Source organism: Podarcis cretensis (genome assembly GCF_951804945.1).
Source record: "Podarcis cretensis genome assembly, chromosome: 4".
NCBI lineage: Eukaryota > Metazoa > Chordata > Lepidosauria > Squamata > Lacertidae > Podarcis > Podarcis cretensis.
This window is the reverse complement of record NC_137173.1, coordinates 66,662,068-66,679,674: the sequence shown is the minus strand read 5'-3', so window position 1 is coordinate 66,679,674 and position 17,607 is coordinate 66,662,068. Positions and strand designations below refer to the sequence as shown.

Below are 17,607 nucleotides of genomic sequence, written 5' to 3'. Positions count from 1 at the left end.
AAACTAGGCAGTCTACAAATGCCGCCTGAGCACTCAAAAAGCAAGTCTGATGAGTTGAAAGAGGAGTGGGATGGTTGAGTGAGTGGGAGGCTCCACATGGCTGAACATCTGATGCCTGTTTGGAAGAAATCCAAGCTTCCTGCAGTTTATACTCTGAATTTACACTGCAGCAGTTGATATCTCTTTAAGACATATGGAAACATTGACCCACTTGCTCAAGATTGCAAATAATAGACTGCAGCCACTAGCCAGTTAAAGCAAAGGCATTTTGTATGAACTGAAGTCAAAGGAAAACATGTGCTTTCTTGCATGGCTGAAAGTGCAGTTCCGGATCAGACTCACTTCATTTGGCCCTTCATTGTGTGCGCTGGGAAGAAACAAGTTCACAGGGCTATGAATGGATGCAGGACAGGCACCTACTGCTTGACTCTTACTTGGTCTGGGCACACAATCTTAAACAAACACACAAGTTTCATTTGTTCATAAAATATGTATCTGCTTTCTTTCCCAATAAAAGTACGGTACATCGAAAGGAAATAGACATGGACAGATTGGTAAGAATGAAAGGGTGGATCCTGTTGACAGCAATGAGTAAGTGTCACGAATAAATTGATGAAGCCGAGTACATAAATATATAAGCCAAATCCATTGATGTCATAGCTCGTGGTTCTTGTCTGTGGCTTCATTACAGTTCCAGACAGGGACTGAAGCATGCACAGTTCCCAGTGTGTGACTGTACAGAGAGCAATTAAGTAAAAGCCCTGCAAACTCACAGAATCATATAGGATCTTGCAGATCAACCTTTAGATCAGTTCAATTTTTTTTACAAGAAATTCAGGGCAATGGGCAAAACCTTTAACAATATTTTTAAATATTATGATCCCCACAAAATAAAAATAAAACTGTCAAAACAACACATACCTGAAACCATAAATGCAGGAATCTGTGCTCTGATTGTGCTTGTGGTCTGTGTTGCAGTAGGCAATTTATGAATGGATACCCTGCCCACATTTAGTTGAGTAAGACAGTATTTTATGCCTCTTCCTAATATGGCCTTTCCAAGTCCCAATTTTCTCTCTTCCTCTGTAAAGCAATCTACTCCTCTAATTTTCTTACCCAAAACATAAAATAACACATTCCAGAGGTCTAGGGTATCTACCCAGTGACAAAAACAAGCACTGCAACATGTTCAACTCCCCAGAACTTGTTGTTTTTCATAGCTAGGTAAAATATTAGCAGATTGCTGGCTTACTTGGAAGTTACGGTATTTCCTGCCAGGTTCTATCCTTCCTAGTGAACAGGTCAAGGATGATTAAAAGTTGCTGGTTAATATAAATATTGGGTGATACCTAACTAAGTCACATAGTCTGTGAAGCAACAGTCTTCCAACTACCTGTACCTGCTTTAATAGCTGTCTGCACAAATATTTACCAAGGTGTGTGGTTCTCTCTTGATTGGACAGCATCAGAAAACTGGAATCATTCCTGTTAGTTACTCAGGATGGGCAGAGGCACAGATACCCACTATGCCCTTCATGTCACCAAACAGCCGATGGGAATGGCTTTCTTATTTTCCAACAGGGCTAGGAACAAGGACCTGTACCATCAAATTAAGAACATATCCTGTTAAGGTTACTAACAGTGCAATATTGTGCAGGTTCACTTGGAAGTAAATTCCCCTGTGTTCCAAGAGACTTACTTCCTAGTAACTGTGTTTAGGATTACAGTCTAAACTACCTTTTGCCAGAAATGGAAAATTACAAGTAACTGTCATGAGTTTCACACACAAAAGAGAGCACTGTGTCTATGAATCTCCCTACCAAGAAGAACCATATGGTAAAGACTTCTGAAACGGAGCTGAATTTCAAAACTCCTTTATGATACAACAAAGGAGTATGTGTGCCATTTAAAATTATAGATAAAAAACCCCACTGGGCATATCCATCCCTTTTGCAACCACAATGTTTTGGGGGCGGGGGTGAGTGGGAGAGATCCCAGTCATATTTTCCAAATTTATTCAGCATTTAAAAGCTTAAGAAACGCTTCTAAAATGCACATAGAATAAAAAAGGGGTTGTGTGTCAGTGTTGCATTTATCCATTGCCACACAAGTATCTCAGTACTAATTCCAGATCTATAATATGGAAATTATATTTAAAAGCTAGGATGAGTGACAGTACTTGGCTTGTAAGATTTTATTATCCTGGTTAGAACCGAACCAATTTTCCTTTTCTAGACATGTCTGGCTTGTCAAAAGAGCAGCGTAGGTGGTTCCTTCCTAGCAACACAGCCGCTTTGCTTGACAAAGTGAGCTTGTAAATCTTGGTTGGTTCTATTTTCATTCGCACAGGCGCTCTATTTCTAAGATGCTTAATGTGCCTGAAAGCTCTGCTCTCTAAATGACTCTCCAAGGTAGGCATTCAACACTGAACATCGCCACTCGTTTTTGAGGCCATGCAGGTGTCTGACAAGCTGAGGAGTCAGTTGCCGCAAACAGACTAAAAATACAGAGTACTAGCCTAACTGGCAACATTTTGTGTGGAAAACCTTGCTGTGAATTTATTGTGGTATAAGCTTTTTTCTGGACTCAAGCCCATTTCGTCAGGTGCCGTACGACATTAGTTAAGACTCTATGGTGCCAAAGTCTTTAAGTTTTGGCTGTAGGAGAAACTAACGCTGCTACTCCTCTGGAAACTTGCTATTTCTCTTTGCTATCCTTGAAGGTGGCTTATTTGGAAGCTCTAAAGTAGTTCAAAGATGAAAATATTAATTTTTTGACATTTGTGATATGAAAACAGCTTTACATCTTGCTGAGTTGGTCAGGTCCCAGAGTTCTGTAGAAAGAAATTTATCCTTGCCTTTTTCCCTGCAGGGGGAAAAACAGCTGGAGCCCCTTCTGGTTTTTTGTAGATGCCAGAGGTGTGAGGTTTAAGCATTCTCTTCTCTTGGATTGCATCCTCTATGGCAGGACGAGGAAACAGGAAAAACTGTTTTAGTTTCCTCTGGTTATATGTTGTCTGAATTATCACATCATAACTTGAGTTGTATATAATTTTATAAAGTATAACCTATATAAAGACTTACTTACAAAGCCCCATGTGTCCTATCACTCTAGTCTGCAATGTATTTGACCCTGAAGTCAGCACCTACATGCAAGTGCTATGCAGGAAGGAAGAAAAAGCATCACTCTTAATCTTACAGTCGCCCAGGGAGCGATTCCTATTGGGATACGCTTGTTACAGCTTCATGTTCCAGTGATAACTATTTTCAGGGAGCTGCTATCGGAAGTCAATCTTAATAGAACAATTAAAAAAAACCAAAACATTTTTGTGTTAGTACTTTAGCCAAGGGCACTATTCTTAACAGTCACTTTTGATTAGGAACTTAGCATGCGCCAAACTTCATAGTCAGCACTTATTACTACATAAAATATGTTAAAAGCACTATGAAGCAATATAAGCTTAAAACCGAAAGATTACTATCAGTGGAAACAAGTGTTGAGTGGCCTTCTTTCTGAAGATTAGGACTTCACCTTCCTCATCCCTCTTCCCCCCCTCAGCCCCCCAGCTCCAAAATATTCTCCAGAGAATCTCCTAACCCCCTGGAGCAAAAAAAATAAAAAAATGGGGGGAAGGAGCTGGAAGAAGAGGAGAGTAAGGTGGAGTCCCATTCCATGAATAGAAGTCCACTCTCCTTGTGCATGGACATTGGCTAAAGACCCAATTTCAAAACAGTTTGTCCCTAGAAACCACTGGAGGCAAGTTTAGCACTTGGGAAATTTTTCTCTACTGCCAGGTAGACATTGCTAAGTAGGCTGTGGCAGCAGTCTCACACAGCCATGTTGTTTGCAATAATTAAAATGATAGCAACAGAGATTCAGGAAGAAGTGAGAGCTATTAAATATGAACCACCTTGGCAAGAAGTTAGAGAGAAACAATTGCTGCCCAATTTCACATGCACCTTATAGCAGATGTGCTACCTTTGAAGAGGCTGAGAATTTGCCTGCAGGCAACATTTAAACATGCAAACTTCAACCTGCATTCTGACACTGGGATTACTTCACACATTTACAAAATCTCTAGACAGTGCAACATGAAAGTAGAATGTAGCTCTTCAAGTCAGACAATCTTATATGTAAGTTTTCACCCTCTGTACACCTCTTACTGTGATTAGCCACTGACAATGCATTATAGTGAAAAAAACAACAAAGTCATTAGATATGTACTTAAAATGTTTATATTTACCTTTTCTAGGCTGATGTATGGATTTTCCTCCCACAGTGTGTGACTTCTGGATTTTATTGCTTTAGAGATTTCAAAAGAAACCTTAGTTTTTGTTTCCTCACCTTCTTGTTTCTAAGTTGGTAGCCACCTTCTCTATGACAGATTTCGTTAAAACTGCAGTAGTTGAGATATCCCATTTGTTTTGCTATAGTACCTCTGGTCCTCTGTGTAGGACAGGGATGGGGAACCTGTGGACATACAGATGTTTGCTGGACTCCCCAGCTCCTATAGCCAGTGGTCGGAGATGATAGGAAGTACAGTCCAACATCTGGAGGACCACAGGTTCCCTATTCTTGGTGCAAGAGAATAATCCTATTCAACCTATTACAAAATGTGTTGATCTCATATGCATGGTGTGAAATGTGAACAGAATATATCTGAGTGTTTGTGTTAAAGAAGTTCTTTCGTCTCTGGCATTTAAGGATGTACAAAAGTTTATAGTCAATTTCGCACTGATACATGTTGTCAGAGCTGCCCCTAGGTCCCAGCTCACAGAGGACCAACGCGAGGCTGTCGTTATGTACAAAAGTCTTTATTGAGGTTCAGTTTCCATTTCAAAGCCGCAGCGCGCAGCTCTACGTCTTAAACCCTAGACCGGCGAAGTCCCGTCTGAATCTCCTCCCCTCTGACACCAGTTTAAGATCCTAGCCCTGCTCCACCTTTTCCGCTGCTTTCTCCTCCTCTGGGTCCTCCTGCCCGCTGGGGCATCCCCCCTTCTGGACTCTTCTGACGCTGTGCCTCTTCCCTGTGCCTCTGCTCCTGAGCCCCTGACACATGTTATTTAATTTCATGGACCCACGTCTGAGCAAATGCAGATTACCATACAGTAGTGATGCTCACCCAAATGCCTACGGCAGTGTCCTTTCTAAATGGCTAAATGATGCACGAAGTCTTGAGGCAGAGTGAAGTGAGCAATTGGGTCACTAAGGGAGAGGTTCAAGGGAGAGAGGGTGGAGAAGAAGGTTTTTAAGACTGATCCTGGTGTTTTAAACCATTTATTGCATCAGGCAGCCTGTGCTTGGAAGAAATTCCTGAAGGTAGCTCGTTACTGCTTTTGTCAGATAAGTCATTGTCCCATAAGCACCACTTGGGGCACTGTCGTAGAAGAAGCAGCAGATCCCCGTGGCTACGTCTTGTTCCAACATGACATCAGTTGCTCCAAGAGATTTCTGGAAAATATGAGGATGGGGGGAAGCAAATGTTTAAACTTGTATAGTGCAAATAGGGGTGGGGTGGGGTTCTCTACTTATTTTTAAGTAGGCCTGAGACAGTGGTGGAGCAGGGAGTTTCTCAGTCAGCACCTGCAAGCAGGCAGCTTTGGGCTGCTAATATCAGCTGGGTGACTATCCAGACAAACATTCCCTATGGGATCCCTTCCAATTCTATCATTCTATGTGCTTGCATAGTGCTAATGGAGGGAACCCTGCTCCTACTTTTTATTCCTAGTACTTAACATTGACTTTCTGCTGCTCTTTTGTCTGAACTGTATTTTAATTGTTATTTTTACATTGCTTAAATTCTATTAGAGTTTGTTGTTTAAATTATTATCTTTTATGTGTTTTATCTGTGTTGTTTTAATTTGTGCAAGCTGCCTTGAGTGCTCGTCAGGGAAAAACGTGGGGTATACACAACAACAACAACTGATTGCTGCTCCATACCAGTGAAATGGTACGTGACTTTCTACTGCAAGGATACCCAGTGTTGTACCCTCCAGATGTTGCGGCTATTACTCCTATCTACAGTAGCTAGTGGGGCCAATGATCAGGCAATATGGAAATTGCAGTCCTAGCCCCCTCCCCCACCTGGCAAAGGCTCCACATTGGCTACCCCTCTTCTACTGGGCACATTCTTGCTTGGCCCCAGTGTTCGAAACCCCCATCATTCTAGGTGCATTTTGCAATAGGGAAATTCATTAGTGCCAGCAGTTTCAGAGCTCAGGGCGCAGTACTGCACCTAAGATTTCAGATTAAAACTGCAGAATGGAAGGAAAAGAGGACCTTTTTCTGCCTCCCCACTTCCAGCTACTCTCTGAAGACTGGAGAAAAGACCCTCTTAAGAATATTAGAGGGGTGAGTAGGGGAAGGACTACTAGACCATGTGAAAAATGAACATAATATTTTAGCTGCAGTTCATCCATTTTCAGCTTTGTATTCTTGTTATTAAAAAAAAGCATGCCTAGACCTTCTGTTGTTGTGCCCATAACCTAGGTTTAAGGTGCCATTTAGTTCCTAGTTTTCATATCTCAGTTTCTAACACTGCTTGGCCCTCCAGCCACCTGCCTGCTATTGCATATGTTTCCAACTCTTCACAGTCACTTGGAACTGTGTTGAGGATTTGTTGCTTGCCTTTTTAGAAGAAAATCCGCCATGCATACCTGTTCCTGAAGAAAGAGGTCATTTGCTATGTGCACTATCCGGTCCACATGAATGATGCCTCCAATGCTGTTCACCTCTATTTCAGATAACAGGGTAAGTACAAGAATGGCCTCCACCAGCAGTTGCCTATATTCAGGCTGGGGTACATGGTTCAGCACCGACTCCACGTGGACAGCGAACTTGATCTCACAAGCTGTCATCTTGAAGAGAAAAAAGGGAAACAAAAACAAAGAAGCATAAGGGGTACTGTATTCCAAGTTGGGCACATAACTTTAAACTTTTTGAAGGCAGTGAGACCTCTTGCAATCCAAGCTATTAAACAAACAGCTGTGGTGCAGGAGACTTCTGTAAAAACAAAGCAGTTGACAGATGTCACCGTCTCCTATGTACATCCTGATGAAGCGTCCAAGCTTTTAGGTATTGTAGTTTATCCACCCACAGCACCTTAAACCCACACTCCACGCAGGCAGCAAGCTAAGGGTGCCTTTCAGTGAGGTACGTGGCTTTTGTCCAGCTGTTAGAGGAAGTTATATGCATCTGTTGTCAGAAAAGGTGTTCTAAGAGGATATGGCGATTCATGGAGTGCAGATGCAGGTACAATTGGAGGCTTGGATGCAACCACATTCTCAAGGGGAAACGTTACTGCCCTCTCCTGACTTTTGACAGGCTTTCGTAGGTTCAAGGCCACTCTAGGCTATGCTTGCATGCAGGGACCCAACGAGGCACAGAACCTTCCTGCAGTCCCAGGGTAAGGTGAGAAGGCCCACAGGAAGACTGTTTTGCAGCTGCTGACTACACTGGAATGGTTCAGCATAGCTGTCTCAAATTACCACAACAGTGTGGGAAAGATGTACACAGTAACACCAGGTGTAAGTGGGCAGGTAGGCGAGCTGCAGATAATATAGACGTGGGAAAACACAAATATTTAAGAATAGTTCTGAAATGGCTTTGCTGGCCTTATGATTACAATCAGTTGCTGGCCTTATGCTGGAGGTAGGAATCGTAACACTACATCAAAACATAATACTACAGAGAATTTTATTTTTTTTTAAGCCGCTTGCTACCAGTGATGTGGGAGATGCGATGCTCCCCAAAGAACCACCTCGTTATTGCAAGCACAAGCCGAGCAACCTAATTTGCACTGGCAAAAATGCTCAGATGTCACATGGAATCACTTAGCCTCAGGAGATCTGGCGCTTATTACTTTTGATTCCTGTTAAGCAACAAAATTGGATGTTGCCAAGTTCTGACAGGCCTGTTAAAAGGATTCGAGTTTTTATAAATCTCTCTTGATAGTGAAGATAATTTATCATCTCCCCATAAATTACATTACACAGACAGAAAAGATGCCAGGGCACATTCTCACTCCTAGCTGGTGCCCTCTCAAGAGGATGATTGGAGTGGAGGAGGTTAGTCAAAACGTGTGTACACTGAACTTTCAGTCTAGTGTTTGGGTGCTGGAAACTTGGACACTAGAGTACAAATCCCCAGCCATGATGCTCACTGGGTGACCATGGGTCAGTCATACACTCACACCCTAACTTCCTTTACAGGGTTCTTGTGAGGATAAAATAGACAGGGCAAAGAATTAGATACTGTAAGTAAGAACAAAAAAACCTGATTTTTGTTGGCTCAAGGCAACCAATAAATAAATCCAGGAATTTCCAGTCAATGCCACCAATTACAGTAATCAGCTCACACTTAAGAACAATTTTCAGTATGATTTAAGTCCTCTTCTCACATTATGTTTGTGATATGGGAGTTTCTGTGATACAACTCCAAAACATATCATGAGACAGTCCTACAAACAATTTCACAAGCATAACAACTTACTCAGACATTTATGGGAATATGTGGGAGAGTCTTCTCATGAGAGTAAACCACCAGAGTGCTTTTCTAAGCCCAGTGTCATGAAGACAAACTCTAGCAGCAACCAACAGTCTATGACTGATACTTGTGAGCTGCCAACACAACAGCAATGAGACAACTCTTGTCTTCATAGGTTTGTGAGCTTCTCAGGATGATGTACAAGACTTTGCTTTCAGTAAGAAGAATGAGTACTGAAAGATGTGTCCTTTCCTGTAACTTTTGAGGATTGCCAACAAAACTTGTAGCTTCCTTGGTCCTTGGAGGAAGTGAAGGACTTGTGGAGATAATTATCTTCTGAGTAAGGTAAGGGGAAAACTTACCTTAAAACTGGATTCCACTAAATAATAAGATGAAAATACTTGGCACCTACACAGGAAATGTTAACCAGATTACATTGTAACCCTGGATCTATCCTCAGCTGCACTGAGGATAGTACCAACATAAGATACCATATTATTGGGCATAGCTAAATTAAATTACAGGGACGCAGGTGGCGCTGTGGGTTAAAGCCTCAGCGCCTAGGGCTTGCCGATCGAAAGGTCGGTGGTTCGAATCCCTGCGGCGGGGTGCGCTCCCGCTGCTCGGTCCCAGCGCCTGCCAACCTAGCAGTTCGAAAGCACCTCCGGGTGCAAGTAGATAAATAGGGACCGCTTACTAGCGGGAAGGTAAACGGCGTTTCCGTGTGCGGCTCTGGCTCTGGCTCTGGCCAGAGCAGCGATGTCACGCTGGCCACGTGACCCGGAAGTGTCTCCGGACAGCGCTGGCCCCTGGCCTCTTAAGTGAGATGGGCGCACAACCCCAGAGTCTGTCAAGACTGGCCCGTACGGGCAGGGGTACCTTTACCTTTACCTAAATTAAATTACAGCCAGAGATTATTCTTCCAAAACGGCTGCTACCAATGGAAGCTTCCAAAGTTGTCCTCCATCTGCCTGACCCTAAACAGATCCTTCTAGGAAACACAAAGTTTAACTCTGATGAACTCAAGTTTGCAAAGGAGGCCTCAAAAACAAATCCAAAAGCTAATTCAAAGCATTTACTGAAAGGACCTCAGAGTAAGTTGTCACTGTCTGGAAAATTACAAATGCAGAATTTAAGTCTAGCATAGGAGAATTCACTAAATGAATTTTCAACAGGACAGGATGGCCTGAAGGCTCTTGTCTCCTTGGTGTCAGTTGAAAGCTTATCCTGTCAGTGATCGAGAGGATGCACCAATCACAGAAATAACCACTGCCCTGGCACCACTGGTTTGTTTCCATTAAAAAAATAAAATCCCCTGAACAGCCAGGTGGTTCTAATGCTCTGGAAGCCAATAACCCCATTTCCATCTTCCATGCAACAAAAACTGGAAAAATAGACCTTGCCTCTAAAATTAGAATGCCCCATTAAGCAGTAATTATGAGCACTTGGCAAGTACAGAGCTGATAACGCACTCGGTGCCTATTGCTAATAATAGATTCCTCCCCCCCACCAGCCCCTTTCCATTGTACTCTGGAAACAGCACATAGAGGGAACCAGTGCCAAAAGGGCTATTTGATACTATGCCACACAAAAAACGAGCTGTCGCTTTGAACAAGGACCCAGCGTTAGTTTTTGTTCTAAATACCCGCATGTAAGAAATCCTACTGTAACTGTCATTAATGTTTAAAAAGGCACTGCTTCCATCAGTTCCCTTTTACAAATTGCAACCCCTTCCGTGCTTTTCTGGAGTCTGCCTTGGTGAAGAATGCAGGGGAAATTGGTGGAGATTGCTTCCCCTTCCCTTGTGAGAGTGGGTGCTTCAAGAATATCAAAAGCTGTTCTATGCAGCATTGTATATCCTCCATGATAAATTAGTCAACATTTGAGAAGATGAACATTTGCAGCGATGATCCCTCATATTGAACTCTGAAGACCAATTGTTCTTCAGGAATGGTAAAGGCCTGCAAGACAACGACCCTGGAACCCAAAGTAGGCAATAAAAGCTCTTCAAAATCAATGGGTATTAGCTGGATTCAAAGCAAGATTATTATTTTTCACCTTGCAAGGCAAGATGAAATGCAGAATGTTCTGTAATGTGAGCTGCAAACCCCTAGGAAGCTAATTAAGAAAAGAAATATGTTTGGTCACGATGTGCAAACGAAGGCTGCAACCTTAGGCATACGTATGTGGGAGTAAGAATTTCAAAGTAAACATGCAGGATTAGAATAGGATTGTAAGATATTTTTTATTCATAACACATCATTATTTTCTGCCCAAAGAAGAGTGTTATGTGACTCTATAAAAGGCTTGCATTTTCTAAAATTAGCCCAAATAAAAAGGCTCCGTCTCATTAAATCTACATTTAGTCCATCCATGGTTAAAGTCAATGACAACATGGATTATAATGGCTCAGATATGCCCTCTTCCTCTTGCCCCAACAGCTTCCTTCCAGTGTATCTCATTCTGGGCAACATAGACAGGAACGATTCCAAATGTTAATGTCTTCAAAGAAGTGGCATTATAGTTCAAGCATACCTGGAACCGTATACATTTCTGACCTGTTCTCCTAATACAAGAAAAACATGATGGCTGGCTTTAAGGTAGAGATGTGAAAGCCTGGGAAAAAGTGTAAAATTTGGGGAAGAAAATGCGCCCCGTTTTTACACACACACAGTTTTTTAAAAGAAAAATAATGTGGGCATTTTAAAAAACCTCTCCCCCCCCCCAATCTTACCACCGCACCCCCAGTCATCAATCTCTACTGTGAGTTAATTATTTGCACTCAGGAGCATTTTATTTGCAATGTTGCACAACAGGCTAATATAGAATAGACATGGCTGAGCATACGTACAATAAAGGTAAAGGTAAAGGTACCCCTGCCCGTACGGGCCAGTCTTGACAGACTCTGGGGTTGTGCGCCCATCTCACTTAAGAGGCCAGGGGCCAGCGCTGTCCGGAGACACTTCCGGGTCACGTGGCCAGCGTGACATCGCTGCTCTGGCCAGGGCCAGAGCCAGAGCCAGAGCCAGAGCCGCACACGGAAACGCCGTTTACCTTCCCGCTGGTAAGCGGTCCCTATTTATCTACTTGCACCCGGAGGTGCTTTCGAACTGCTAGGTTGGCAGGCGCTGGGACCGAGCAGTGGGAGCGCACCCCGCCGCAGGGATTTGAACCGCCGACCTTTCGATCGGCAAGTCCTAGGCGCTGAGGCTTTAACCCACAGCGCCACCTGCGTCCCAACATACGTACAATATTTAACCTTATATTGAACTAAGCTGCAACTCTTTGTACTAAGGAATTATGTTAAAACTTAAGAGCTTCTTCAAGTCTTACCTCTCTTGTCGTTGAAGAAGGAAGGACATAGCCATCAATGGAGAGACCGTGACACTGCAATGTATATGAACATTTCAATATTAAAACATGGTAAATAGTAAGAATTAAATGAACCAACATTTAAGGAAATTATGTGGATTTGTTGGAAGGTGGTTGGCTTTTAAACAAGTTCTTCCGGGAATTGTTTTTATGATATATGGCAGGTTTTAAAAATAAACAAACCAGCAACTGTAAAATTATTTCAGTACCTCTGCCAAAGAAAAGGTTATCATTCTATAGTAAGAACAGATGATGGTCTAATTATGCTACTCTCCAAAAAACGTCCTTCACCAGCACGGAATTACTTGTGTGAGATCAAAATACAGGATAAAACTGGCTGCAAATTAGTCATGAATGTGGAACACTTGCAGGAAATTCAGAGGTATGGATTCAGAAATGTAATTATGCTTATTCTGGTGCAATGACTCAAGGACACGCAGAGCTTCACGTGTGACGTGTGACACAGAAGGCTAATAAACCCCTTAACTAGCCACATTTTTGCTTTGGAAACAAAGTTTATCTGCTCCTTAGTGGCCCCATCAAATTTGTAACCAAAGGGTGATAAAAAGTGGACATTTGGTGAGAGTAACAAGCAACAAACAACAGAGGGATCTAGATGGAATTGTTGCTTCTAAGGGGAAATGAGGCAGCATATTGTCTTTTATGGTTCAAATTGTAAGCATAGAATAGTAGATTCAGTTGATTCTATTAAATAATCAAAGCAATTTTATATTGAATTGAGCCTGGGGAGTTTAATTTCTAGGCAGAAAATGATTCATGTCATTTCCTTTGGTACACTATGGTGCCATTCCTGAAAAAGTTAAAGTTTCTTTTTGGGCAAGCTTTGAATTGTAAGACACGTCAGCCCTGCTCATAGTCACTGCTATGGAGTCTTTTCAGTCAATGAGTAATACTCATTGAGTTTTGGGTATTACTAGTGCTCTCTTTAATAGCATTATTGTATTCTGCTGCTTTTAGAGTTTTAATTCTGCTTTTAGTCATATTCTTACTTTTTATATTGGACAGTCTTCCCACCATGCTCTCCTTTCAGTAAGTCACCCCTGACTACTTTAGCTCTGGAGAAACATGTTGGGCAATTTTGTTCTGTGAGTTCTGGGAGGATTTTTTAGCTACAAAATGGGTCTCACCCCCCTCCCCTTCTTTCCCCCATGAACCTCATAAATCCCTTCTCCCAATGCCCAGGAGCAGATCTGGGGAGAATGCAGGGTGCATATGAGGATGGAAATCCTTGCACTATAGGAACAAGTGTGTTAGTCTACCACTCACTGTTATTTCAGAATATTTGAACGGAACACCTATGCGCTAGAAATTCAATAACTGTTTCTAGACATAATCCAAAGCAACAGAGTGTACTCTAAAAGTTAACCTAATCAGACAACGCATGGCATTTCCCGCCCCCTTCTGTTGCTTCCAAATGTACCTTTTGAAGGATCTTCCACACTTTAGGATAGAAACCCACGGGGACTCTGTTAATGGCACCATCCAGCCTCCTTCTGCGAAGCCACTGCCCTTGTCGGTCACCCCAACTGATACAGTGCCCACCAGACCCTGTCAAGGATGATGTACTAGTAGGGGACGATGGGCTACTGCATCTCTGAAAAAAGGACAAATTTCACCAAAAATGTCAGAAGCTCCATTTCAATCCCCACCGGAGAAAGACTGATTAAGGTAAAGGGTTGCAAGCTGCCCACCTGTCCTTCAACAGGTTACTGCTTATTATACACAACAATCTCATTATATATATTGGTGTGGGTATCCAATCCCTACAATAAGAGAGCAGATTGTTTTCCAACAGAAGCAGCACAACCCTGTATATGTTCTATCAGAAGGAAGACAAATCAAACTTTATTCAATGGATCTTACTGCCTAGTGTATTCAAGATGAGAGGCTAGTTCATTTGCACAACTTCCAAAATTCTTTATTCCAGAGATGTCATAAATGTCTTAATGGGGTTCTTTCTGCCTTAGGGGGTCCCAGTGAGCAAAGGTGATGGAGCTCCTTAACCTTGCATAGTAGAGGCAATTGAGATGCCTGCAGTTTTCTCACAAGCTACACCAGCTGAAAAAGTCTCTTCTACACAAGTAGAAGCCATGAATCCAACGTGGATAATTGTGACAGTCATTTGTGAAATGTAGCTTACATAGCTATTCTCAACCAGAATACCATATTTTTCGCTCTATAAGACGCACTTTCCCCCTCCTAAAAAGTAAGGGGCAAATGTGTGTGCGTCTTATGGAGCGAATGCAGGCGGGAGGCTCTGCTCAGCGCTCCCTTTAAAGAGCCGCGTGGAGTGTGTGTGCCCTTCTCCCTCCTTGGGGAAAAGCCTCCAAGAGCCGCACACACACTCCGTGCGCTCTTTAAAGGGAGTGCGGCTCTTGGGGGAGCCTTAGGTGCGCGCAGCTTCTCCTGGGCAGGGGATGAAGGCTCCCCTTGCCTGGGAGAGGCTGCGTGTGGCCAAGCAAGAAGCCAGGACAGCCAGCGGAATTGCTGCGCTGTGCTGCGCAGCAATCCTGCTTGCTGTCGTGGCTTCTGGGATTCAGAATATTTTTTTTCTTGTTTTCTTCTTCCAAAAACTAGGTGTGTCTTATGGTCTGGTGCATCTTATAGAGCGAAAAATATGGTACTTAGTGACGATTTCATTGCATTGGTACATCTCGCTTTCTCCCCAGATACTTTTCAAAGGCCAGCCAATTTGAAATCTATAAACACCATGTGATAGATATCCAGCAGGAAAGTCAGATGTGTGTGTTTGTGTATAATGCTTTAAAACCGTTTTATTGGTCTATTTCCATTAAATGTATGTTAAAAAAATTTCCCCCTTTGCTATATTAATGTTCATTTGCAATGCAGAGGTTGTGGATATTGAATGAGTAACCCATTCAGCAGAGCTGACATTAATCACACCATGGTTCAGTGGAAATGTCAATGCTTGGGCAATTAGTGTATCTGTACTGTGGTGGTTTTGTCACCTGTGCCCACAACGATAAGATCCCTTCCGCTAATAAATCACTGCAAATGACTTGTGGGTCCCAACAGCTAGCCTGCAAAGTGTATAAAGCACCATAGTGTATAAACTGCAAAGTGTATAAAGTAGCATAGTTCTTCACACAGCCATTTAACAGGGGGAAGCAGGAGTGTTACAGTGTCAAAATAAATGGACCAGAGCACATTCTTAAGCGGCTTCCCCTAGCCCTTACAAATCCTAAAAATGTGTTATCAATTTCTCTTCAAGGCTTTGTAACTAAAAATAGATTTGTTGGGGTAGGCTTCAGATAGCTTAAAAAGGTACTGGCAGGTTTCAACCACCAAATGATAAAGCAGAACCTGTATTGCTTGGTGATGGGAGTCTAAACTGACTCCTCACCTTCAGGCATCTCTGCTCCTCAACTGGATTGCCGTAAGCCACTGTTGTTACTGGCTGCGTCTTAGTAGCTACTCTTGTCTCCTTCAGTACTAGGTGTGTTGGCCTATACATTTTTTTCAGCCCTTTAGTCTTCCAAAGACACCCCTCAGGCTTTTCCTGAGATTGGTTCCTGCCTGAAAATGTGTCCTGTCAAGTCACTTTTGGGTGTGGAAGGAGTGTTGTGGAAAAATAGAGAAAAAATGTCTTCCTTTCCCGTAATATCAGAACTCAGGATTACCCGGTAAAATTAATGGATGGAAGATGCAGAACAGACCCAATAAGGTATTTCTTTGCACAGCACACAATTAACCATATGGAATCTGATGATATGGAATGTGGCGGTGAATGACCATAGACTTGGATAGCTTTTTAATCACGGATCAACAAAATGCCTGGACGACAGTTCCATCAATGGGTATTTGCCTTGATGGTTAAATGGTAAACACCAGGTTCAGGACGAAGAACACCTCTGAATACCAGTTGCTGAGAGGCACATGGCAAGGAAGAGCTGGTGCCTTCATACTCTAATGTGGGCTTCCCAGATGCAGCTGGCCACTCACTCAAAACAAGATGCTAGACTAGCCAGCCTCCTGACTGGATCCATCAGGACTTTTCTTATGCTCAGTATGGGATTCACAGTTACATTTCCCTTTTGCAACATCTACATTTAATTGCTTTAATTGGACATTTCATTCATAGGTTTATCAACACACTGGACACAAAGCTACAAACAAATGAATATACTGACAATGTAAGGACATGGAATAATTCTATAGGGTTGTATCCAACAGTGTCTTTCAGCTGACAGTAAGCTGACAGGGAAATTGCTGAAAATGGCTTGCTTTCCTGTTCTGCTGACAGAAGCATTGCCATCACCTAAGCAATGACGTTGGATACAACCCATAGTCTTTTAATAAGGCAATGTTTGTGGTTTGTGTGTGTATGTATGCATATATGTACATATATATGTACAGTAGCACCTTGGCTTACGTTACCTGAGGGTAACGTAAACTTCAGGTTGCGAAAGCGGCAAACCTGGAAGTGTTTCACTGCATGCGTATGCGCAGAAGTGGTCCCTCCAGTTGCAGAAACCTCAGGATCTGACTGGAGCTCTGGAACGGATCCCGTCTGCAACTAGAGGTACCACTGTATATATATGTATACACACATACACAAAGCCACAATTTTAAATATAAAATACATATTTATAAATTTTTGTATGTCTTATATTGTAAAAGACAACTGAAAAAACCAAGTTCTGTAATAAATGAGAGACAAAAGCGAAGTAAACTTAGACATGTTTCTGTCCCTACAAAGAGGAAGTGATTTTAAGTTACTGAATGATAGATTACCATGGACCTGGAAGAATGCATGCTGCTGGATGTGGAATGGCCCCCATAGAAGAACTATAAAATAAATGAAAAAGAAAGGGGGGGGGGAATGAGTAAAAACAACACCACGTGGAAAACAAACGAAATGATATAGGTATGTGCAGCAAGCTACAAATGTCCCCATGCTCTCATGTGTTGAAATCTGCAATGAAGGTCATTGCTGTAACTTTTCTGGCATCAAAGAAAACAAGGATAATTTGCACCAGTCCCCAATCTGTGCCTAAATAAGAAACCATCTAGACAGTAGTTTGGGGAAGTGTCAGATTTTGCACCCAGTGTTGTTATTTGAAGTGCTGACCTTCAGATAGCAGCAACAATGAAGTAAGAGGAGCTTTTCAAACACATGAAGCATGTTTGAGCTATTGTTAAGATTACATTTCCTATGCAATGAGCGCCATTGCATCAGCCCCATTCCATGCAGCTGCATGCAAGCAAGATGCCAAACAAACTAAGCAATGGAAAGCAAAACAACCAATACACCATCCCAGTATCAAGAACAATGTTTCTGAACTGCTTTTCTTTTAGCTTTAATCATGATGTCTTGGTTTAGCTTTGAAACTGACCAAATGGTCAAAAAAGCAGGAGAATATATTCTAGCTTTTGAGTATTAAATCAGATAGAACTCTGAAACTATGATGGTGTGCTCCTGTTCAGGGTTCCAGCCAGACAGCTATGCCTTTTCCCACGATACTCCATTCCATTCCTCGTCTATTTTCTATTTAACGTATGCACACACGCACACACAGAGTCAATAGTCTGTGCCCACATAGCATGCTCACAACTGTTGAGATGGCTCCCCCACGCACTTAAGATTTTTTCCATAAACCTTTGTGTTTTCCCAAAGCCTGCTGATTCCTCCCTCTTGTGTTTGGATGGTATCATTTTGGCTATGTAAAGATCCACACTTAACAGAACAGGGCACAAAATGACTCCATCT

General features: G+C 42.4%; 1 protein-coding gene and 1 long non-coding RNA gene across 4 annotated transcripts in view; one reads left to right on the top strand and one right to left on the bottom strand.

Annotated features, from left to right (window-relative positions):
• Positions 1–690: 690 nt before the first annotated feature.
• LOC307214466 lies at positions 691–4,327 on the top strand. The gene is made up of 2 exons (XR_013838123.1): positions 691–811; positions 1,279–4,327. It is a non-coding gene; the product is annotated as an uncharacterized lncRNA (long non-coding RNA).
• A 930-nt stretch (positions 4,328–5,257) lies between these two features.
• Positions 5,258–17,607, bottom strand: part of PHKA2 (phosphorylase kinase regulatory subunit alpha 2) — a 54,701-nt gene continuing 42,351 nt past the window's right edge. For 2 of the 3 annotated variants that reach the window (XM_079972467.1, XM_079972468.1), the window contains 5 exons: positions 16,632–16,685; positions 13,297–13,470; positions 11,817–11,870; positions 6,656–6,856; positions 5,258–5,450 (listed from right to left, as the gene is read on the bottom strand). In XM_079972467.1, coding sequence (XP_079828593.1) covers positions 5,277–5,450; positions 6,656–6,856; positions 11,817–11,870; positions 13,297–13,470; positions 16,632–16,685 — 657 coding nt within the window. In that variant the 3' untranslated portion in view covers positions 5,258–5,276. The remainder of the gene's footprint in view (positions 5,451–6,655; positions 6,857–11,816; positions 11,871–13,296; positions 13,471–16,631; positions 16,686–17,607) is intronic. The other variant, XM_079972469.1, reaches the window with a different exon arrangement.